At 46.4% G+C, this 22,051-nt stretch overlaps 3 protein-coding genes across 3 annotated transcripts; 1 reads left to right on the top strand and 2 right to left on the bottom strand.

Moving 5' to 3' along the window:
• The first annotated feature begins 2,066 nt into the window (after nucleotides 1-2,066).
• LOC127297073 (probable protein phosphatase 2C BIPP2C1) lies at nucleotides 2,067-6,134 on the top strand. Its single transcript, XM_051327327.2, has 9 exons — nucleotides 2,067-2,433; nucleotides 2,521-3,209; nucleotides 3,744-3,790; nucleotides 4,008-4,077; nucleotides 4,708-4,795; nucleotides 5,083-5,252; nucleotides 5,377-5,520; nucleotides 5,620-5,748; nucleotides 5,864-6,134. The coding sequence occupies exons 1-9, from the start codon at nucleotides 2,340-2,342 to the stop codon at nucleotides 6,029-6,031; spliced, it is 1,599 nt and encodes a 532-aa protein (XP_051183287.1). The 5' UTR covers nucleotides 2,067-2,339; the 3' UTR covers nucleotides 6,032-6,134.
• A 104-nt stretch (nucleotides 6,135-6,238) lies between these two features.
• LOC127297074 (non-specific lipid transfer protein GPI-anchored 31) lies at nucleotides 6,239-7,383 on the bottom strand. Its single transcript, XM_051327328.1, has 3 exons — nucleotides 6,996-7,383; nucleotides 6,671-6,694; nucleotides 6,239-6,580 (listed from the first exon to the last, which is right to left on the bottom strand). Exons 1-3 carry the CDS (start codon nucleotides 7,363-7,365, stop codon nucleotides 6,378-6,380), a joined length of 597 nt encoding a protein of 198 aa, XP_051183288.1. The 5' UTR covers nucleotides 7,366-7,383; the 3' UTR covers nucleotides 6,239-6,377.
• A 1,033-nt stretch (nucleotides 7,384-8,416) lies between these two features.
• LOC127348019 (uncharacterized) lies at nucleotides 8,417-9,633 on the bottom strand. Its single transcript, XM_051374137.1, has 3 exons — nucleotides 9,270-9,633; nucleotides 8,983-9,030; nucleotides 8,417-8,807 (listed from the first exon to the last, which is right to left on the bottom strand). The coding sequence occupies exons 1-3, from the start codon at nucleotides 9,631-9,633 to the stop codon at nucleotides 8,617-8,619; spliced, it is 603 nt and encodes a 200-aa protein (XP_051230097.1). The 3' UTR covers nucleotides 8,417-8,616.
• Between the last annotated feature and the right edge of the window lie 12,418 nt (nucleotides 9,634-22,051).

Here is a 22,051-nt window from a genome sequence, read left to right as displayed (position 1 = left end):
ACGAGTTCTGGTCGAAAGATACAAGTAAAACCGACCCAGAATAGATCTGGTCGAGACAGACTCGGACTTGTCCGGTCTGGAATCCGGTCGACTGGGCTGTGGACCGGCCGGTCCGGTCGGTGGTCCGGTCAACCGGGCGGCAACCGGAAACTGCGAAGTTTCCGGTTTCTGCCCGTGACGATGAGCTCCCTCCGGTTGGCGGCCGGTTGGCGGCCGGTTGACCGGGCCAGGGACCGGGCGGCCCGGCGTGGGGGCCGGTCTGACCGGGCGCTGGACCGGCCTGGACTTCTTCTTCTCCTCTCGCGCATTCCTCCCGCTCCTCCCTCGCGCGTCCATGAGATATCTTCATGTCCAGCTCCATGTCCAGCTTTACGTCCATCTTTACGTCCAGCTGCTCCTCTCCTCCTCGTGCGATGCTTGTCTCCTCTTCATACCTGATGATACATAAGTAATAGGACTTAGGTAGTATAAAGTTCTCATCAATCAAGGTATCGTTTAAGAACAAGTTCACCTGTTGTTTAAGTAGCTTCGCACGAGCTCGTGTCATTGGTCCAATCCTGACTTCATTGGACTTGAGCTTCACAGCAGGTTCATCTTCAGTTGGTAATGACGGAGGTAGTAGTGAGGTAGGGATGTCCTCATCAATTGTATCCTGACCGCATGGTTTTATTAACTTAAGGCTGGGAACTTCGTGCCTTATGTTTTTTAAAAATATTACAACCTTGCACTAAGAGGATATATACCAATTTGTTGCGCATTTAGCAAATGTAAATATTGATAGTGACTCTCCACGAGAAATGCATACCAACTACAATTAAATGTCTCGACATGACAAGCAGTTATGGCCTAGCACTAAGTACATATAGATGCAAATATTTCCATGTTCCAACTTCTATCTTTAATCAAAAAGGAGGTGAGCACACTTACAACCTAGTCTTAAGTATAAAAAAATTAATGTTTGGTCCGCTAGGAATTTTAACATATTGTTTACTATTGTTTAGCTCTTTGATTAGCCTTGGTACTTGGTTTTGTTCTTGAAAAGTTCTAAAAGTTATTTTTTTGCTAAGCATTTCAACAAACAATAAGTTTGACATTCAAACCAATGGAATACCTTACCATGTCGACCAAAAGTTAAACAAAAACTATGTATTAACCTCTATCCGCTCCTCACCTACTCTGCCAACATTTAGATACCACCAACATTCTCCCCGGTAGTCATGGGAACCCAACTAGCATGACAAAACTATTGCACAACCTAGCCAATGAAAATATTTTCATCTACGGACTTCTATGTCTAATCAAGGTTCTTTATGATATTTTTCACATTATTACCACATGGTTAACAAAGCAACTAGAACCATTCACTTGATAACAATCAAACTAACATGCATACAACTTCAAGATAAACATAATGCATTTTTAGTGGTTAGTTAACAAAGAACTTTTAGAATCATAGTTCTCTAAGGCTTAGCTCTCCGATGCTTGGATGCTTTTTTTGTTTGTTTCTGAATCAAATTTATACATTTTTTCAAACATTCTAAAAGAACATTATCTTCAAAGATTCTAGTTCGTTCGACCAAATGAATAAAGATCCTACACATACACATTGGACCAAAACTAAAAAATACAGTAGACTAAGCGATAGCTGCTCCTCACCTACCGTCCCAACATTCTGACACCACAAGCAATTGCAAAATGTTTATGTTGAATTTGTAAACATCTTTGCCAAGCATTTCAAAACAACACCATCTTCAAATTTTCCTTGTTCTTTTGACCAATGGAATAAAAAAGACCCAAAGATTAAGTGATAGCCGCTCCTCACCTACTGTTAGTGCCAACGTTTTGACACCCAAGCAAGCAATTTAGCCATTGTTCGTGGGAACCCAACCAGCATGACAAAACCATCATCGAGAAGCAAAGCCTCGATCGGTTGCACGGATGTACAGTACTCGCGCACGCAGCAAATACAAGAAATACAAACTTCCGGGAGGTGCTCTGTCGTAAAGGGACAAACGGCGAGAGCGACGGGGAAAACTAAGCAAGAAAACACGCGGAAAACCCCACCGTACCAAAGGCCGAGCCGAGGAGGAGCCTCCCTCCCTAGAAAACGACGCCGTCCGGCCGTCGAGCACCGCGCCCCCGCCACCGCCCCGGGAGACACACCACCTTAAAACCTCAGACGAAAGCTGCCTTCTCTCACCATTAACCTTTCTCCCATATCCCCAATCCCCACTGCCATTTCAAGAACGCCGGTCCCTAGCGAGCTCGCCCGCGGCTGATCCCCTGCCGGACCTTCCCCCCCTCTCTTGATTCCGAGCCCCAAGCCGTCGAGTGGAGCCATGGCCGAGGTCCCTGCTGCCGCCGGCGTCATCGGGGCCCCAGAGCCCGCGCCTGCTCCTCCCCGCGCGGCCCTGGACTTCCGCCCCGCCGCCGGTAACAAGACATCATCTTTCGACTGGCGCCACGGATCGACGATAACCTCTGTTTCGTTCTAAAGTTTTATTTCGTATATTTATGTAGAGGGCGACAAGGAGCTGCCTGGAGGCTCCGAGCACACCGGCGCCGCCGCGGCGGAGGTTCCGGATTGCCGGGCCGGGAGCCGCGAGCCGGCAGAAGGCCCAGGCGCCGACGAACAGAACTCGGATTGCGGGAGTTCAGGCTCCGACGAAGCTGCTGGCGCAGTCAGCCATATCCCTTCACCAGTCAAGTCGTCCCCATCAGACGCCACTTCGAATCCGGACACCACTTGCGGTTCCTCCTCCGCGGCAGAGACGAGCGGTTCCCGAGGCCAAGCACGAGAGGCGCACGAACAGCCAACGCCTGCAGCCGCGGGATTCTCTGACGACGAGCACGCGAGCCGTGGCCTCGGAAGTGCGTGGAAAGGTGATTTGGATGGCCGGAATGGCCTTATCCAGGGGGAATCGGAACTGGAGTTGCGTGCTGGTGGCGGCGCCGTCGATGGGGACACGGACATGGCCGGCGTTTCGTGTGACGGAGGGGCGGCGACAGGGTTTGAGGCCTCGGATGGCGCCACCGCGCCGGTTCAGGAAGGAGTGGACACGATGGAGACGAGCTTGGATGACTCTGAAGTCTCGGACGGCTCAACCACGCAGGACTCTGATACCGACGTGGAGACGGAGTCCAGCAGCTCTAGTGTTGAGGATCACGACGCTGGTGGATATAATGGTGGTGTCCACGTCCCGCGCATGGTATGTCTTCCGTGCAAACTTCTCTGAGCTAGGTAGGAGTGCTTTTTTGTTGTACGTCGCTATGCCATTCCTTGAAACACCATATACAGTTAGGCTCAAGGCGGCAATGTTTCCTGTTTTGGTTGTCAATTTGCTTTTATTTGGTACTCTGCTCTTGTGATTATATTTAGTATCGGATTCTAGTTACTTTTCTAACTTGGCTAGCCCCCTTTCCATTAATTGCTTGACGGAAATTCAACAGCTTGTAGTTACTTGGTTATGCTGTTCTCATATGATGATAGGGACCAAAGCTTGTACTAAAGGATACTCTGTTCAACTAACTGAAGAAATTATATGCTATGTGAATTGTTAAGGATGGACCCCTGTTTTGACAAATTAACTACATATGGTGATTTCCGACAAATTAACATTAACTTTCTCAAAAAACTGCAGCCTTCTTTATAAACCAAGCTTGTGCTCTTATATGATGAATATATACCGCAGATTTCTTTGGCATAGCGGTTGATATTTACTTCTGTTTTTTTCCTTTTGTAGGAAGAAGTTACATGTGAGGTGGCTTCAGGGGTGAAGAGCTCTGATAGGTATTATTCTGATTTACAGCGTTGCACCTTACATTTAGGTTGCCTTCTTATAGCTTGATCTGCTTGCACACATGCATTGGGTTATTCAAGTAAGGTTTGGGCTGTACTGTATTCCCTATTAAAGTTGGATGTTCCTCATTGTTTTCTCATTTTCCTTTCTATTCTGTGAAGATTGAAAGATGATTTAATCATGTTGGCATGCTTAATTCATATGCAGGATGGATTCTGTAGCAGTATCAAAACTTGTGTTGGCTTCAGGTGCAGCCATGTTACCTCATCCTTCAAAGGTAATGGTTGTTCTTTTCAGTCACATCAAACTAAACTTACTCTGTCCCAATAGTTCCATTAGATCTCGTTGATTCTCCTCTCAACGTACTGCTAGGCAAAGTCCTGCAATGTTTGCAGTTTAATGTAAAGAACAAAAGAAGTCCAGTTGCAGAGTTCAGGGGCTTCCTCCTTTACTTATCGAAATTTAAGCTTCAGTTCAGTACAAAATTACCCAATAACGCATTTTGTGATAACTGCGGTTCCTTGTGAAGTTTTTATTCTTCACAGTTCATATGTTTGCTTTTCTCGCCAAGTTCACGTTATTGCTTGATGTTTCTAAAGGAAATGATAATATCTCATGCCTGACTTAATGTGTTTGCTCCTTACTCCAGCTTATTAACTACTATCATCTATAGCTCCTAGATATTAGAATGCCTACAAAATGATCGAAATAACAACTCTAGGCCTCTGTCAAACATATACACAGTTGTAGCTGCATCAACGAGTTCCATTTATGTGTTTATGTTAGATACTGTCCAGTATCCAGGGCGGAATGTTTACTCTCCATCTTTTACCTGCGGTAATCGCATGAAGTTAACTCTGCATTTCTCTAGAATCTCTCTCTGACAGTGACATTTGTTGAAAAACAGGTGCTGACAGGTGGTGAGGATGCTTATTTTGTAGCTTGCGACGGCTGGTTTGGCGTAGCAGATGGAGTTGGTCAGTGGTCATTTGAAGGTAAATTATATTTCTCAGCTGGACTTTTGTTGTGTAATCTTGTGAACATTTCAAACACCTAGGTGTACGAATTGCCCTTACATACCTTGTTTTTATAATTGTGTTCACTCCTGAAAAAGTGTTTGTTAGCTAGCAGTTACCATCAGGGCATTTAAGATGTCCAGAGCTAATTTATTAGCCATCTTTAGGTTCATTAAGTTAAGATAATATATGATTTATTTCCTTCATACTCTTTTATTCTCAGGAATATGATCACTTACAATTGTACATGTGACTTCTGTCCTCAGGAATCAACGCAGGTTTATATGCGAAAGAGCTAATGGATAGTTCCAAAAAAATTGTTATGGAGAATCAAGGGGCACGAGAGATGAGAACGGAGGAAGTCCTTGCTATGGCTGCCGAGGAAGCACGGTCCCCCGGTTCTTCCACTGTTTTGGTTGCTCACTTTGATGGGCAGGTATGTTCTTTCTTCAAGATTTTGCATGCCTTTCTTTCATACTTCTTGTCCTTCATGTATCCAACATCGGCGATTCTGGATAATTGTAAATGTAGGTTTTCTTATTGACTCATTGATGTGACAGGTCCTTCATGTATCCAACATCGGCGATTCTGGATTACTGGTGATAAGAAATGGACAAGTCCACACACAAACGAAGCCAATGACTTATGGTTTCAATTTCCCGTTGCAAATTGAAAACGGTGTTGATCCTTCAAGACTTGTACAGGTGACACAGCACTTGATGCCGCCAATATTCTGTTATCAGTTTCTTCTTTTGAGCTTTCTCAGATTTTAATACATGCAATTTTTCTTCCTTTATTCACAGAACTACGCTATCGATGTACAAGAAGGTGATGTCTTTGTAACAGCATCTGATGGTCTGTTCGACAACGTCTATGACCACGAGGTGGCAGCCGTTGTCTCGAAATCTCTAGAAGCTGACCTCAAGCCTACGGTCAGAACCCAATCAACTCTTCTTTCTAGAAAGAACATAGACTAATGAACCCACCTCCAGAAAATAGTCAGCCAAGAATTATCCTGACATGTTCGTTATGCGTAACTTTCTGCAGGAGATTGCCGAGCTCCTTGCAGCTAGAGCAAAGGAAGTGGGCAGGTCCGGATCCGGAAAGAGCCCGTTCTCAGACGCGGCGCTCTACGAAGGGTACCTGGGTTACTCTGGGGGCAAGTTGGATGATGTAACAGTTGTTGTGTCCATTGTTCGGAAATCTGAACTATAGACCATTGATAAGTTGTAATTTTCTTCCGTCTCGCGGCCATGGCCGCAGCAAGTTGCGAGCCGTGCTGTTCTCTCTTTTCTGAATGAGCCGTTGTTGCTGTTTACACCGTGTTCTGCCTTTCTGGCCGTCAGAAGTTAAGATGCCCAATCGTAAAAATGATGCAAGGGGAAGTTCACGAGGAAGAACACTCATTCAAACGTGTATAAATAGAATGAAAACTCTCAAACAAAGATACATCTAGGTACAGGCAGCAAACCAATGCTTGGTTTGCTTTCTCAGACGTCTCAGGCAGGTATAGCAGAGATGGTCGCGCCAACAGGTTTACAGAATTACAGGCGCGCCCAGCTTACACGAGCAGAGTCGCAGCAACAGTTGCTGCGGCTAGGAGGACGTTTGCCGAAGCGGGGAAGGTGGATGCAGCGGAAGCTGATGGGGACGGAGCTCGAGCGCTGGAGTCGCTTCCAGTTCCGGCCGGTGATGTTGCTGAAGGTGCCGTCGAAGACGACGGCGATCCCCCGAAGAAGGGTGCCCCGGAAGACGGTGCAGGTGCTGGAATAATGGCAACAAAATAATCAATACAAACAGTTGCGGAAGATTTTAGAAAAAAAAAGAGAAACCATTATGTTCTGTTGCTCAAACCTGGAGCCCCGCCAGGAATGGAAACTGCAACGACGGAAGAGGGAGATCGTTAGAATATAATTCCATCAGTTTGCTGAACTATCAAACAAACACCGCACAACAGCAATTGTTTCAGAAAAACAACTAGCAGTATACAGCACTTCTGCTTCAGAAAAAACAGCACTTCGGAACAAACATCAAGTTGCAAAGATACTTGGCCACATTTCATGTACAGAAATTCTCCACATATATTTATATGTACTCCTTAAAGCATCAAGTTCCAAACGGATACCAGTGCATGATCCATCAGAGAGGAGACAGAAAACAAAAAAGAGACAAGACTTACTGTGGCACTTGCTGAAGGGAGGCGTCTTGACCTTGCATGCGGCGGGCAGCTGCAGGGCCTTGGTCATGTTGAGGGCGACGCCGTAGTCCTGGCCGCCCTGGAACGCCTGGCAGAGGCAGGCCACCTCCTTCTTGACCACGTCCTTGAGCCCCGAGCAGCATGACTTCTCCGGCGTCGCCACCGTGCTCCCCTCCTGCACGTAGCTCAGGCAGCCCACCAGGCTGATCAGGGCGTCGCTGCAGTCCACGGCCGGCGCCGGCGCGGCCACGCTGCCGCCGGTTGCGCCGTCGACGTGCGCCAGTACTGCGGCTAGCGCCGACAGAAGCAGCAGCGATGGCCATGCCGTGCCCGTGCTGGACTTAGCTGCCATTCTTGCTAGCCTTCGGTGTACTACAAATTCTACAATGCTGTGAGGATGAACACTGCTAGTTTTAGAACTTGTGGTTGGGTCTGAATGGTGGTGTGAGGATGATAAGAGTGGAGGGTGTTTTGAGGGCGTCTTATGTTGTGATGGACTGCCGCCACCGCATGCACCACGCTAGTGGGAAGTTTGGTTGGTGTAACATACACTGTGCTGGCACTGAACATGGACAGAAATGAAACTCATTACTCATCCTAGCTTTACCTCCCTGGGACAATTGGCAATTCTTTCTCACTGAATCCTGCGTACAGTTGAGAAATGGTAGAGAAATCCATGGCATCAGTAGCCCTTGCAGGATCAGCGTATCGTTTGAACCCGAGCAACAATCAGAACAGAGTAAAGTGCAGCTAGCGAGCTGGCGATACAAGCTAGTGAAAGGGCGGCTTCGATTCGGCATCTATTCCCTTTTCCGAAGTGCCCAAAATGATGAGCTAGCAAACCGAGCGGATCGTCAAGAAGCCGGTTATTCCGGTAGGCCCAGCTTTTGTTGAGCAACGGAATCGTGTCATGACAAGAGCTGCTCGTAATCCTCGAGTAGCATTCGCCAGGACATGAAATCCATATTGTCAGGATCAAAATGAGGACACCGCCGCCGTAGGTCGGTCAGATTCAGCATCGGTGGGCGTGGGTGGGCGGCGGCACGGGAGAAAAGAAACCGCCCGCGCGCGCACGATCGCACGGGCGAGTGGATTCCGGATACTTTTTCGAATATGGGGACCAGAAAAAGAACGATGCGAATTGCTAATCCTCTGTGGTGGCAGTGTGGCACACATCTAGACCTCTGTTACCAACACCGATATGAACATGATCATCAAATCTCTTTAAGAGTCTGAACACAAAGTCATGCGTCTATGTGGAGTTGTGTACTAATGGTTGCTTACGCTGCCGCGTCGAATTGCTCACGTCATGGCAAAGCAAGCACGCTAGCCGCAAACTAAAACATCCACCACCAACATGTTCAGAGCAATTGTAAAATTTGAAAAGGAAAAGCAACAGATGGTTTGATTGTGAACGAGGCGTTCACTTTTCTTGTGTAAAGTCTGAGACGAACACACGTAGCGGAGTACAACCAAAATAATAACTTCCCGTAAAAAGTTTCTATTGTCGATAACAAGAACTATACTTCAGTGTATCTCTCCTGGCAAGGGCGCAAGGCTAACTACCAACTGAATCAGCTAAGCTAACAGAAACTAGAAGAGCCTAAAATAGTGCAACGGCAAGAGCCGCGCCAACCACCATGGCTCCCATGGGAGCAACGAAACTAGCTGCAGATGCCGTCGGTGCGGTGGCTGTCGGGGTGCTTGCCGGCGTTGATGCAGGCGAAGGAGAGGTAACGGTGGCGGGCAGCGTGGCGACCGGCGCTGGAGTTGTTGGCAACGGGAGCACTGGAGCTGCAAAGCATCATTTTGCACTAGGCGTCAGCGATGCGAATTCTTGATTTCGAGTATGGAAATTGAAAATAACAGTGTTCAGGAATTTTTTATATCTGCTTTTTGGTTATCTTTCAGAGCTAGCATACTAGAAACGAAGATGTAAATGGAAACAGAAGACATGACAAGGACGTACCAGGTTTGGGTTGGGACGACGCAGGGGGTTGAGCGCTAGGAGCTGCACCTGCATAACAATCAGGAAATCAGTTGAAATATAAGGTCCTAGGGTTTTACATGTTGGATTTTTTATTTAAAAAAACTTTAGTAAGCATAGATAAAAAAAAAACGAAAAGTGAATCCTAAATGGGCCGGGCCATTTCAGTCAATGCTTCAGCACAGTCGTCCAAACCAATCGCACGCTACCCAGATCGTTCGACAAGAAAAAAAATATGTTCACAAGGGCCGCACCATCATCAAACATACCTGGCGTAGTCGGCAGCGCGGGCATCGGCGCTGGCGCGCTCGATCTCGGTGCAGGCGCAGCCATCCAAGGGGCAAGAGCCGGCGCGGCAGTTGGCGGCACCGACAGGACACGAGCGGCGGGCATGGGAGATGACGCCGGTACGGGCGCCGCCACAGGGCCGCGGGAAGGCGCCTGCACGGGCGGCATGGCCATCATCGGCGCCAGTGCCGGCGCGCTCGACGGGAAGGCGGGCATCTGCGTGGGCGCGTTGGACGATGGAGCGGCGGTGGGCGGCACAGACAGGACGGGCGGAACTGCTGATGGAAACGTGGGTGTCGGCACCGGCGGCTTCGACGGAGCAGTGGCGGGCGCTCTAGCGGCCATGGCCTGCTGCTGCTGGAGGGACGACATCGCAACACCGCGACGATACCATAGGTCGTGGAACACCGCCGGGATGGGAATGTGGACTGCGACCATAGGAAAAACAGAAAGCAGAAGTTAAAAGATTTGTTTCAATTGCATCGGATCATTCAAGTAGATGATCGATGTATATAATGGACACAGAACAAGCAACGTATGGCATATTGTGACGAGCGATCGAACACGCAGATGATTAGTGTGGCTGTCAAATAACTTGCGAAATCGTTGATGTGTGCTGCAGACTTACATGATTCGGCGAGGGTGGTGGCGCAGAGCACCATCACCAAGACGGAGATGCTCTTCGCCGCCGCCATGGAAGCTAGGTTAGACGAGTTTTCTTTTTCTTTTTCTGAGCTCTCTTTGGTAAACAATCGTCGCTTTTAGATGTGAATGGTGCGTGCGCGCAATATATAGAGCGCGAAACAATACGTACGCGGGAAACTAACCGAGAATTGCTGCGATTGTTGCGCAACCAGATCCGGATAGCATACCTTAATTCAGAAGCTAAACCTAAAGTGTCACGATTTGTTGCTTCTTTTCTAGCGGAAGTTATGATTTGTTAGGATCTGCTGACAAGTCTGGTTTGTTTCGCAATTCGCATCCGGCGGAACAAAGAAAGCTAGCAGGGGAAAGAGCCCACATCCGTTGGGGTTCTATGGGCTGATCGATTTTTAACCTCAGGGAAGCGAGATGCCTGCCCGTTACGCGGTATAATTCGGCCCGTGGAGACGATACCCGGTATTATGATGAGTTGATATTGTTTTTTTAGTTTGCCACTTTGGTATCTCTGTCAATAGGCTGTTCTCCCTGTGTTCTGTATTTCATTTTTTTGCTTCCAACTTTTCCTTTTCTTTTTTTCTTTACTTTACAAAATGTTGGCTTTAATTTTTTATGTTTCCTTTCCATTCATGTTTTAATACATAAAACCTCATTGTCGTCTCCCCGTGCAATTTCCTGCAATGCAAAAATAAGCTCGGATATCAATGCTTCTATACTTTTGTGGTACAAATTGAGAAGAACGTGGGCTATGTGCCACGATCTAATAAATTTAGACGTCATATATTGATTAAAGCAATTGTAGTTACAATATGTTTCATATTATTTTGATGCACCTTTATTGCCTTGCATCTAATTGCCCTTATGTTTTGGTAAATCAATTAAATATGGGCCTTTTGCTTGTGAATACTTACATATATATTCTCATATTATTTTAACAAAAAAAGTAGGGTGGGAAAAGCAATACACAGGAAAATGTATGCATGAAATGAACAAATGAAACTACTGAACTGAACCAACATATTTCGTTCTAATCCCTGAAGTATACATATTGAGTGATGATAAAATACAATAAATTTGCCTAACAAATTAAAAACCAAATCCATGCCTCCATAAATCCTTCCTACATTTTGGGACGGATGTATCTTTTCAAACAGTTTAATAAACTTCAAGGCTTTGTTCGGTTATTCGTGATATAGAACAATAAGGCAACCCGTTCTTAATCGGCATATAATGATGGTAGTAAGAGGATTTTTTATCGGTCAAACTTAAAATGAGACGCAATATAGGATGCAATGTATTAAAAAAGTGAGCATCACTAAGGAATAGCTCATTTAAAGTCGGTTACTAATAAATTCAGTGAAAAGGGTTGGCATGGACATCACATGTAATCATATATTTGTGCATTATGGAGAGGTAATGGTCTAGTCCATCAGAAATGACAAGTGAAGTGGATATGTTTGCTATGTTTTTATGGATGTTTAGTAGCTAGTGTGTATATGTTTTCTTCAAAAGGTTAGGAAGAAAGCACGAGTAGTTTGGGTAACATGATTGGACCCTGAGTTTACAACACTAGTAGGAAAAGTTTTATAGATGAGATCTTATTTCTGTGTGCACCAGCTGCTCATACGCCACAGAAACATTTTCTGTGGCGCACCAGTCTTGCTGCGCCACAAAAATAGCGTATTTTTGTGGCGCACCGAAATCTCATGCGCCACAGAAACTCGGTGAGACCCACATCCTGCTAGCCCCAATAATTGGTTCCGCTATTTCTGTGGCGCACTGGACCTGGTGCGCCATAAAAATATCGCATTCTGTGGCGGTGCTGGTGCGCCACAGAAATATGGCATTCTGTGGCGCACTGGTGCTGGTGCGTCACAGAAATAGCACCCTTATATCACCCACCGTGCCCCTCCCTCGCCCGTACCCCTCTCCCTCTCCCCCACGACACAAATCGCCGCCACGCGCCGCCGCCTTCCTACGCGACGGCAATGGGGCGCGCTGCCACCGCCGCCTTCCTCCGTGATGGCCGCATGCCACCTTCCTCCGTGATGGCCACATGCCGCCACGCTCCACGCATCCCCGCCACCAGCAGCTGAACCCGCTGCGCGCGGCATGGAGGAGGAGGGGCTGCCGAGTCAAGGAGGAGGAGGAGCCGCCGTCCCCCTCCTCGACCCCTGCCGTCGTCGTCAACATCGTCCTCGACCCCTGCCGTCGTCCGTGGGGCTGAGCCACCTGAACACCACGTTGCCCGCCACGTCGTCGCGGGTCTGGACGATGGGCGCGCGGCAGCAGACCATGCCATCGCCCTACTGCTGTCGGCCACCACTCAGAGATGCTGCGGCCCAGTAAGAATGATGAGGACATCCCTACTACACCACTACCTCCGTCATTGATAAATGAAGATGAACCTGCTGTGAAGCTCAAGTCCAATGAAGTTCGGATTGGACCAATTACAAGGGCTCGTGCGAAGCTACTTAAAAAACAGGTGAACTTGTTTCTAAACGGTACTTTGATTGATGAGAACTTTATACTGCCTAAGTCCTGTTATTTGTGTATCATCAGGTATCAAGAGGAGACGAGCATCGCACGAGGAATAGAGGAGCAGCTGGACATGAAGACGGACGTCAAGATGGACGTGAAGCTGGACATGGAGCTGGACATGAAGATATCTCATGGTCGTGCGAGGGCGGAGCGGGAGGCATGCGCGAGAGGAGAAGACGACGTCCAGGCCGGTCCAGCACCCGGTTAGACCGGCCTCCGGACCGGCCCGCCCGATCCCTGGCCCGGTCGACCGGCCGCCAACCGGATTGGATTTATCGTACTGGGCAAAAACCGGAAAGTTGCGAAGTTTCCGGTTGCCGACCGGTTGACCGGACGCCAGACCGGCCGACCCGGTCCCTGGCCCGGTTGACCGGATTCCAGACCGGATTCGTCCGAGTCTGTCTCGACCAGATCTATTCTGGGTCGGTTATTCTTGTATCTTTTCGACCAGAACTTGTCCCGGACACCTATATAAGTGCCCAGGACGCCCCCTAGCTGCTTTAGACCACGTTTAAGATAAACCCTAGTTCTTAGTTGTTTGCTCTAGCAAAACTATTGAATCCCTACACCATATTGCTTGATATTGTGTAGATCCTGAAAAAGTATTGTGTGATCTGCTGTTCCATTGGGAATTAGACGGTTGCAACTTACCGCTTCCTGGTCGGCGGCTACGTGCGCAAGTGTGTGGAGTTGCGAATATCTTGCAGGGTTGAGAGCTGTTGCATTAGCGACAGGGACCAATCGAGAGATCTCGTTGTGTCATACAAGTTATCCTTCACTTCATCGTCGGTTTCTCCACTGCCATCACCCCGGGATCATCATCACCACCATTGCTTACTGAGAAGATCGGGGCACCCCTTATCATCTTGGTATCAGATTTCCAGTTTTCCTCGGTAAGCCATCCACAATCCACCCCATAGTTGAGTTGTGAGTGTTTCCTATCCAGAAAAAGCCATAAAAAGTTAGGGTTAGGGTTTGCCATAGCCTTAGATTGCACTAATTTCGAGTTTTAGTTGCTTTTCGTAGTTGTTTTTGCGTATCTTTTTCTTTCCATCTAGTATTGTTAGGGTTTGTGTTTTCTCTATCATCTAGTTTATCTTATTGTGTCAGTTTTTGTTACTCCGAGTCCACATAGCATACAGTGTGCGTGTTCCCAACCATAGACACAGCCTTTCGATATAAAGTGACTAGGAACTTCCCCAGAAGAGACTGGTTTTACCGCTCGATAGGCTGCTCGTTAGGTTATCGGTGCTTTGCATATTTCTGTTGGCCGTGTTATCAAGGAGTTGTGTCAGAAAATCAAAAAAAAAAATTGAAAAGAAGCAAAAAGAGCTACATAGCTGCGTGTGTTATACAAAAAGAAAAATCCAAAAAGAAAAGTGCCGTGCTAGTTGAATCAAGTGAAGGCCTAAGTTTACTTTACTGCACCCGTAGTTGAGCAATCTTGTGCCTGTCTCGTTGAGCTTTGCTAGCGTCTCTCTTGTGCATTGCAACCTTTCCCACATATAGTTGCATTACCCCATTATATCGTCTTGTGTGAGTATCATTGGTTGTCTACGGTCAGCGCTAGAGCTTGTTATTGGTGCAAATAGGTAGCCTACCTACAGCCCCACATATACCCTGCTTTGTCGTGTGATTTGTTCTTATACCCTTGATATTCGCTTCGCTACATCCGTGCACTAGTTGTTACTACAAGTGGTAAGCAACACTAATTTACTTTGGAACGGTAAGATCTCCTTTTCTTATCAGTTTTGAGTGAGTTGTGAGAGTACCACCATATAATTTGATTTAGTGCACTAATCTACTAACGATGTCTGCTAGTGATCATAAACTTGTTAACCAGGAAAACAAGAGTGCTGCCGATATCATCACATGGAGGGAGTATGAGGCTCTTCGCAATGAGATGCGACGTGAATTCCGCGCTCAGGACGATGTGCTTAATGGGAAGGTTGAAGAGATCTCCCAAAAGCTGGATGCTACTCATGTGACCGTCACTACAATGCAAGATCAAATGACGGATGTACAACGCAGTCTTGCTGATTTGCATTTGGCTGTTGAGAATTTGACCGCGCAACAACAACAAGAAGATGACGAAGATCCTGAGCTTCAAGATGACGCACACAATGCTCGTGATGCGCCACGTGGTCATCGTCCTCGTGGTTGGGTTCCACTTGGCCGCAATGGTCGTGGACAAGATGAGGAAGATGGTTTGGGTAAGCCCAAGTTTTCTATCCCCAAGTTTGAAGGAGGAGCTGATGTTGAAGAATACCTCACTTGGGAGCTCAAGATTGAGAAGTTGTGGAGCTTACATCCACATTATACTGAAGACCGGAAGATCAAGCTTGCTTCTTCCGAGTTTGATGGCTACGCTTTGCGTTGGTGGGATGCTTTTGTTCGTAATCGAGACGAGGATGGTGAGCAGCCTATACGCACATGGCGTGCCATGAAGGAGGCAATGACTTCTCGCTTTGTGCCTACAAATTACTTGCGGAATATATATGATAAGCTGACTCTATTGAGACAAGGTGTGAAGACTATGGATGAATACTACATGGAGATGGAGATGCTTATGCAGCGTGGCCGTGTCCGTGAGTCTCTCGAGATGACAATGCAGCGTTTCCTCAACGCTTTGAAGTATGATATCAAAGGCATTGTTCGTCACTACAGCTACACCAATATGAATCAATTGTTACATCATGCAAGAGAAGCTGAATCACAGTTGGCTGACGAAGCAAAGATCAAAGGTCGAGCTACAGGAGGTGGGCGTTTCACACCCCGCGCGGCACCATCTTCGGCGCCGGTGCCTTCGACGCGCTCCGCACCTTACTCTACTCCGCCTAGTAAGTCGGTCTCCAATGTGTCTAACACAAAGAAGTCCGATTCTGCTGCAAGTACGAGTGGCTCTAATGTGTCTACTGCGCGTAACCGTGATATGGTTTGTCATACATGTGGTGGCAAGGGTCACTTCAAGAGAGATTGTCCTAACCGCAAAGTTATGATTATCAATGAGGACAATGAATACGAGACTGGAGATGATGTTGATCCTAATGCTCCAGAAGATGATGACTATGACACTGATGGTGAAGATGCATATCCGTCTGATGCTCGCACCATTGTTGTGTCGCAGCGTGCTCTTAATGTGTTGCCTAGTGCATCTACTCAGCGCTGCAATTTGTTCCAAACAAAGGCTTTAGTTGGTCCTGACAAGGCTTGCAAGGTCATTATTGATGGCGGGAGTTGCCGCAATTTAGCAAGCAAGGAGTTATGTACCAAGCTGAAGTTGAAGTATCTACCGCACCCGCATCCATACTATATTCAGTGGTTGAGCGATAATGGTGAAATGAAGGTAAACCACATGGTGCGTGTTGAGTTTGCTATTGGACCGTATAAGGATTGCATTGATTTTGATGTCGTTCCTATGACGGTGTGTCACCTACTATTGGGACAACCTTGGCTCTATGACCGTTCTGTGCAACACAATGGCCGTGCTAATACATATCACTTGGAGTTCAAGGGCAAGAAAATTAATTTACAGCCTATGACACCACAGCAAATTGTCAATGAGTCTCGTCAGAAAGTTGAAGTCAACTTGGAGGATGCTTCATTAGATAGGCGAGAGAATTGTAATGTTGTGAGTGATATAACGAAAAGTGAGTGAGTGAATTCCTTAGTTTCATTAGCCACCAAAGAAGACATGAGAGAATTTAGTGAGGATCCTACGGCCATGCCACTTGTGCTCTTGTACAGGGGTACGGTTTTGGTTTCTAACTACATGACCCATCTTCCTCTTGGTGTTTCTAATGTTTTGCAGGAATTTGGCGACGTGTTTCCGGACGAGGTACCCGCAGGACTTCCACCATTGCGAGGTATTGAGCATCAAATCGACTTGATTCCCGGAGCTTCTCTACCCAATCGGGCACCATATAGAACGAACCCCGAAGAGACGAAGGAGATACAGAAGCAAGTACAAGCGCTACTCGACAAAGGTTATATCCGCATAAGCCTTAGTCCTTGTGTTGTTCCTGTTATTCTTGTTCCTAAGAAAGATGGTTGATACGTCTCCGACGTATCGATAATTTCTTATGTTCCATGCCACATTATTGATGATATCTACATGTTTTATACACATTATATGTCGTATTTATGCATTTTCCGGCACTAACCTATTAACGAGATGCCGAAGAGCCAGTTGCTGTTTTCTGCTGTTTTTGGTTTCAGAAATCCTACAAAGGAAATATTCTCGGAATTGGACGAAATCAACGCCCAGGGTCCTATTTTTGCACGAAGCTTCCAGAAGTCCGAGGGAGAGTCGAAGTGGGGCCACGAGGTGGCGACACACCAGGGCTGCGCGGCCCAGGCCCTGGCCGCGTCGGCCTGTCGTGTGGGCCCCTCGCGTCGCCCCTTTACCTGCCCTTCCGCCTACAAATAGCCTTCGTCGCGAAACCCCCAATACCGAGAGCCACGATACGGAAAACCTTACTGAGACGCCGCCGCCGCCAATCCCATCTCGGGGGATTCTGGAGATCACCTCCGGCACCCTGCCGGAGAGGGGAATCATCTCCCAGAGGACTCTTCACCGCCATGGTCGCCTCCGGAGTGATGAGTGAGTAGTTCACCCCTGGACTATGGGTCCATAGCAGTAGCTAGATGGTTGTCTTCTCCTCATGTGCTTCATTGTCGGATCTTGTGAGCTACCTAACATGATCAAGATCATCTATCTGTAATGCTATATGTTGTGTTTGTCGGGATCCGATGGATAGAGAATACTATGTTATATTGATTATCAATCTATTACCTATGTGTTGTTTATGATCTTGCATGCTCTCCGTTATTAGTAGAGGCTCTGGCCAAGTTTTTGCTCTTAACTCCAAGAGGGAGTATTTATGCTAGATAGTGGGTTCATGCCTCCATTAAATGCAGGACAAAGGATGAAAGTTCTAAGGTTGTGGATGTGCTGTTGTCACTAGGGATAAAACATTGATGCTATGTCCGAGGATGTAGTTATTGATTACATTACGCACCATACTTAATGCAATTGTCTGTTGTTTTGCAACTTAATACTGGAAGGGGTTCGGATGATAACCTGAAGGTGGACTTTTTAGGCATAGATGCATGCTGGATAGCGGTCTATGTACTTTGTCGTAATGCCCAATTAAATCTCACAATACTCATCATATCATGTATGTGCATTGTTATGCCCTCTTTATTTGTCAATTGCCCGACTGTAATTTGTTCACCCAACATGCTATTTATCTTATGGGAGAGACACCTCTAGTGAACTGTGGACCCCGGTCCATTCTTTACATCTGAAATACAATCTACTGCAATACTTGTTCTACTGTTTTCTGCAAACAATCATCATCCAACCTATACATCTAATCCTTTGTTACAGCAAGCCGGTGAGATTGACAACCTCACTGTTTCGTTGGGGCAAAGTACTTTGGTTGTGTTGTGCAGGTTCCACGTTGGCGCCGGAATCCCTGGTGTTGCGCCGCACTACATCCCGCCGCCATCAACCTTCGACGTGCTTCTTGACTCCTACTTGTTCGATAACCTTGGTTTCTTACTGAGGGAAAACTTGTTGCTGTGCGCATCACACCTTCCTCTTGGGGTTCCCAACGAACGTGTCATCTACGCGCATCAATGGTACATGGCGTATGTGCGTAGATTGTAGAGCGATAAATAACATTACTATTCGATATCGTCACCCTATTCCCCGTTTAGAGGATATGCTAGATGAATTGAGTGGTGCTGCTGTTTTCACTAAAATTGATTTGCGTAGTGGTTATCATCAAATTAGGATGAAAGAAGGGGATGAGTGGAAAACCGCCTTTAAAACAAAATTTGGTTTATATGAGTGGTTAGTAATGCCTTTTGGTTTAACTAATGCACCTAGCACTTTCATGAGACTGATGAACCGTGTTTTGCGTGATTTTATTGGCAAGTTTGTGGTTGTGTATTTTGATGACATATTAATCTACATCCGCAATGAATCTGATCATATTATACATATTCGACATGTTTTGCAAGTGTTGCGTGATAGTAAACTCTATGGTAATCTTGAGAAGTGCACATTTTGCAAAGATAATGTCATATTTCTGGGTTATGTTGTCTCTAAGCATGGAGTAGAAGTAGATGTGTCTAAAATTGAAGCTATTCAAAATTGGCCTACTCCCATGAATGTGAGTCAAGTAAGAATTCATGGTCTAGCTAGGTTTTATCGCCGTTTTGTGCCCAATTTTTCTACTATTGCTGCACCTTTGAATGAATTGACTAAAAAGGGTGTTGCATTTGAGTGGGGCGTTGCCGAAGATCATGTTTTTGATGAACTGAAACGATTGTTAACTTCTGCACCGTTGCTTGCACTTCCCGATTTCAATAAGCAATTTGAGATTGAATGTGATTCTAGTGGATTGGAATTGGTGGTGTGTTGATGCAAGAGGGTCGCCCAATTGCATATTTTTCTGAGAAACTTTCTGGTGCTAAGTTGAACTATCCAATATATGATAAAGAATTGTATGCTTTAATTAGAGTTCCTGAGGTTTGGCAACATTATTTGTGGCCAAAAGAATTTATCATACATTCTGATCATGAAGCTTTGAAATATCTGAAAGCCCAATCTACTTTGCATAGGCGTCTTGCTAAGTGGGTTGAGTTCATTGACTCTTTTCCATACATTATTAAGCATAAGAAAGGAAAAGATAATATTGTTGCTGATGCTCTATCTAGGTAGACTATGCTATTAACCCATCTTGATGTTAAAATTCCTGGATTAGAGGTGTTATGTGATTTATATGCGACTGATCATGATTTTGCTGAACCGTACCGCTTGTGTGTTATGGGTAAAGCATGGGAAAAGTATCACATACACGATGGGTTCTTGTTTAGAGCTAACAAACTATGTGTTCCAGAATCGTCTGTGCGTTTGCTCTTATTGCAGGAATCACATGTTGGAGGTTTGATGGGTCACTTTGGGCGTGAGAAGACGCTACTCATGCTCGCTGATCATTTTTATTGGCCAAAGATGAGGCGGGATGTGGACAGGTATGTGAAGAGGTGCATTACTTGCAACAAGTCCAAGTCCAAGCTGAAGCCTCACGGTTTGTATACTCCGTTACCGGCACCTACTACACCTTGGGAAGATATTAGTATGGATTTTGTGTAGGTTTTGCCGCGTACTAAAAGAGGCCATGATTCTATATTTGTGGTAGTGGACAGATTTTCTAAAATGTCACACTTTATTGCCTGCCCCAAAAGCGACGATGCGTCACATATTGCTAATCTGTTTTTCAGGGAGATTGTTCGACTACATGGAGTCCGGGAGACTATTGTTTCTGATCGTGATGTGAAGTTCATGAGCTACTTCTAGAAGACACTTTGGGGAAAGCTGGGGACAAAGCTACTGTTCAGTACTACTTGTCATCCCCAAACTGATGGTCAAACTGAGGTGGTGAATCGAACCTTGTCACAACTGCTGAGATCCATGATCAAGAAGAACCTGAAGGAGTGGGAAGAGTGTTTGCCGCATGTAGAATTTGCTTACAACAGGGCGGTACATTCTACCACGGAGCTGTGTCCTTTTGAGGTGGTGTATGGTTTCAAACCCATTACTCCACTTGACTTGTTGCCTTTGCCCATACATGAGAGAGTTAATATGGAGGCATCCAAGAGGGCAGATTTTGTGCGTAAGATCCATGTGAAGACTAAAGAGTTGATCGAGAAGAAAGGCAAGAGAAATGCTGCAAGGATGAACAAAAAGCGCAAAGAGATGTTGTTCAAGCCTGGTGATATGGTCTGGGTACATTTTCGCAAGGATAGGTTCCCGAAGCTGCGGAAGTCTAAGTTGAAGCCTCGTGGTGCTGGTCCTTACAAAGTGCTTGCCAAGATCAATGATAATGCATACTCGATAGATCTTCCAGTTGATGAGTTTGGTGTCAGTAATTCTTTCAATGTTGCTGATTTGACACCATATGACGGAGAATACCTTGGAGCGTCAGGGTCGACGCCTTTTGAAGGGGGGGAGATGATGAGGACATCCCTACTACACCACTACCTCCGTCATTGATAAATGAAGATGAACCTGTGATGTCTACGGGTGCTTCTATTCTTGTAGACAGTGTTGGGCCTCCAAGAGCAAAGGTTTGTAGAACAGCAGCAAGTTTCCCTTAAGTGGATCACCCAAGGTTTATCGAACTCAGGGAGGAAGAGGTCAAAGATATCCCTCTCAAGCAACCCTGCAACCACAAAGCAAGAAGTCTCTTGTGTCCCCAACACACCTAATAGGTGCACTAGTTCGGCGAAGAGATAGTGAAATACATGTGGTATGAATAAGTATGAGCAGTAGTAACGGCGCCAGAAAAGTGCTTGCTGGCGTGTGGTTGATGGTGGTAATATTGCAGGAAGTACAGATGCAGTAAAACAGTAAACAAGCAGCGGTAGCAGTATTTAGGAACAAGGCCTAGGGATCATACTTTCACTAGTGGACACTCTCAACATTGATCACATAACAGAATAAATAGATAGATGCTAGACTCTACACTCTCTTGTTGGATGATGAACACCACTAACTGTGTAGGATTACACGAACCCTCAATGCCGGAGTTAACAAGCTCCACAATATTCGATGTTCATGTTTAAATAACCTTAGAGTGCACGACAGATCAACATAACCAAACCAAGTACTAACATAGCATGCACACTGTCACCTTCACGCTACGAAAGGAGGCATAGATCACATCAATACCATCATAGCAATAGTTAACTTCATAATCTACAAGAGATCACAATCATAGCCTACGCCAAGTACTACACGATGCACACACTGTCACCATTACACCGTGCAGGAGGAATAAACTACTTTAATAACATCACTAGAGTAGCACACAGATAAATTGTGATACAAAACACATTGCAATCATAAAGGGATATAAATAAGCACTTCACTATGCCATTCATAACAGTGAATAAGTATTCTGTGAAATATGGCCTAAGAGACCCACACGGTGCACACACTGTCACCTTTACACACGTGGGACAAGGAGTCTCCGGAGATCACATAAGTAAAACCCACTTGACTAGCATAATGACATCTATATTACAAGCATCATCATATGAATCTCAATCATGTAGGGCAGCTCATGAGATTATTGTATTGAAGTACATAGGAGAGAGATTAACCACATAGCTACCGGTACAGCCCCGAGCCTCGATGGAGAACTACTCCCTCCTCATGGGAGACAGCAGCGTTGATGAAGATGGCGGTGGTGTCGATGGAGGAGCCTTCCGGGGGCACTTCCCCGTCCCGGCGGCGTGCCGGAACAGAGACTCCTGTCCCCCAGATCTTGGCTTCGCGATGGCGGCGGCTCTAGAAGGTTTTCTCTGGTTTCGTCGAACGTGATAGGGTTTTCGCGACGGAGACTTTAAGTAGGCGGAAGGGCAAGGTCGGTGGAGTCCTGGTGGGACCACACACTAGGCCGGCGCGGCCAGGGCTTGGGCCGCGCCGCCCTACTGTGTCCCCACCTCGTGGCCCCACTTCGTTTCCCCTTCGGACTTCTGGAAGCTT

The sequence above is a fragment of the Lolium perenne genome, chromosome 4, assembly GCF_019359855.2.
Source record: "Lolium perenne isolate Kyuss_39 chromosome 4, Kyuss_2.0, whole genome shotgun sequence".
Lineage (NCBI taxonomy): Eukaryota > Viridiplantae > Streptophyta > Magnoliopsida > Poales > Poaceae > Lolium > Lolium perenne.
Note: the sequence above shows the minus strand (reverse complement) of the source record. Positions and strands in the feature narration are given on the sequence as shown.

Bases quoted from the DNA above. Each gene is read 5' to 3' on its own strand.
- LOC127297073 (XM_051327327.2), top strand. From the start codon at position 2,340: ATGGCCGAGGTCCCTGCTGCCGCCGGCGTCATCGGGGCCCCAGAGCCC. The intron at 4,078-4,707 runs GTAATGGTTGTT...GTTGAAAAACAG, and splicing joins TGTTACCTCATCCTTCAAAG to GTGCTGACAGGTGGTGAGGA. The intron at 5,521-5,619 runs GTGACACAGCAC...CTTTATTCACAG, and splicing joins ATCCTTCAAGACTTGTACAG to AACTACGCTATCGATGTACA.
- LOC127297074 (XM_051327328.1), bottom strand. From the start codon at position 7,365: ATGGCAGCTAAGTCCAGCACGGGCACGGCATGGCCATCGCTGCTGCTT. The intron at 6,695-6,995 runs GTAAGTCTTGTC...CCGTCGTTGCAG, and splicing joins TCCCTTCAGCAAGTGCCACA to TTTCCATTCCTGGCGGGGCT. The intron at 6,581-6,670 runs GTTTGAGCAACA...CCATTATTCCAG, and splicing joins CATTCCTGGCGGGGCTCCAG to CACCTGCACCGTCTTCCGGG.
- LOC127348019 (XM_051374137.1), bottom strand. From the start codon at position 9,633: ATGGCCGCTAGAGCGCCCGCCACTGCTCCGTCGAAGCCGCCGGTGCCG. The intron at 9,031-9,269 runs GTATGTTTGATG...ATTGTTATGCAG, and splicing joins CGCGCTGCCGACTACGCCAG to GTGCAGCTCCTAGCGCTCAA. The intron at 8,808-8,982 runs GTACGTCCTTGT...GATGCTTTGCAG, and splicing joins GTCGTCCCAACCCAAACCTG to CTCCAGTGCTCCCGTTGCCA.